Source organism: Glycine soja, chromosome 11 (genome assembly GCF_004193775.1).
Source record: "Glycine soja cultivar W05 chromosome 11, ASM419377v2, whole genome shotgun sequence".
Classification (NCBI taxonomy): Eukaryota; Viridiplantae; Streptophyta; class Magnoliopsida; order Fabales; family Fabaceae; genus Glycine; species Glycine soja.
In genome coordinates, this window is record NC_041012.1 from 39538924 (window position 1) to 39540575 (window position 1652).

At 35.4% G+C, this 1652-nt stretch overlaps 1 protein-coding gene across 1 annotated transcript; it reads left to right on the top strand.

Moving 5' to 3' along the window:
* Positions 1-837: 837 nt before the first annotated feature.
* On the top strand, positions 838-1652 carry LOC114374971. Its single transcript, XM_028332699.1, has one exon. The coding sequence runs from the start codon at positions 926-928 to the stop codon at positions 1337-1339; it is 414 nt and encodes a 137-aa protein (XP_028188500.1). The 5' UTR covers positions 838-925; the 3' UTR covers positions 1340-1652.

Below are 1652 nucleotides of genomic sequence, written 5' to 3' on the forward strand. Positions count from 1 at the left end.
TCGAGGGTTATATATAGTTGAATTGGCTAATCTATTTTGAATCGTCATTAAAAGATTGATTGCGTATAACAAACATGTTTTAACAGATTTTCTAATGCCGATTGAAATCTATGAAAATTATTATTTATTCAACCTCTCTAATAATTTTGCAGTTTCCAGAAATTTAATTAACAATAAGAGAAACTACGGAGCACCGCTAAAAAATGGTATAATTTGAAAGCACAAGATTCTTTACCACGTTAGTAGGTTAGTCATGGAGGGTATAAAAGCTTACGCAAGAGATTAAATTAACCAAACCCACACGTGATATGCTAAAATTAAATGGAAGAAGGAGCAAGCCAATTATCCCTAAGTCTTAGATTCCAATGGCATATGCGCGTTCACACGCACTTAGCGATCCCAAAGATGCTCCCTCGTCCCCCATTTCACACACGTCCTTCACCACGTATCAATCGACCCAATCAAGTAACCTAAGTTCATCTAGGTCCTACACGGCATATATATATTATCATCATAATGTTAACACGAAGTATATTTGCCGTTAAAAATAATAATTAATCTTTATTATAGATAGTAAACGTTCATAAAATAAATATTTATTTTATATTAAAAAACATAAATATTCAATACAACCAAAATTATATAATGAAATTAATTTGGTCAACAAAGCTTACCCTTTCAGTTGCCATATGCACATAAAATGATTAAAATGACCAGATCTATCTGCCACATGTACCTAAGAATTAATCGGCCAATTGTAAAATATTCAGAACCAAAAGTCAATTTGCCTATTACCCACCACCTCTCTTACATCACCCTTATAAATATCCAAACCCTCCAGCTCACAAATCTCTCTCATCATTCCATTTTTACACACTTCATCCTAAAGAAATTAAGCTACAAAGCTAGCTATAGCTAGATATACATGGGAAACTGTTGTGCCAGTGCCACGGAATCATCATCTATGGATTGGGGAGGTGATGATTGGGGTTCTTTTTCATCATCCAAGAGAAGGAGGAGTTCAAGGAAGAATAAGGTGTTTGATGAAGTTCATGGGGAGAGTTTAGGGAACGTGGAGAAGGAGAAGCTCTTGGGTGCTTTGAGAGCTTCTTCTGATGCCAATGGGAAAGTGAAGATAAAGATCTCAAAGAAGGAGCTAGAAAAGTTGTTGGGAGGGAAAGAGAATAATAGTAATAAGCAAGGTGATCATGGACACGCTTCTGCGGAACAAGTTTTGGCTCGGTTGATACACGCTAGAGATCATGCGAGTAACGAATACCATGATGTTCATTATAGGCCATGGAGGCCCGTGCTTCAGAGTATACCTGAGGTTAATTAAATGGGATCAAAGGTGGTGGTGGATTGTGTATAGTGTAGAGGCTGAGAAAGGTTTAGCTAGGTTTGTACTTTTGTACAAAATCGAACTATGTTAATTATTTAGCCAGGATTTTTTTATTTGTTTTTCCATGTTTTCAGCTTGTGTTTTTCTTGTAAGGTTGGGAATGTGTGATTTGTATATTCGTGATTCCGCGAGCTCAAAACATAAGTTTCTTGTGTAAAACTGGATATAGAAAATCGAAATTACTGTTTTATATATATTACATGTTTATGTACCAATTAGTACCAAGTATGTATCTATGATTTCAATTCAA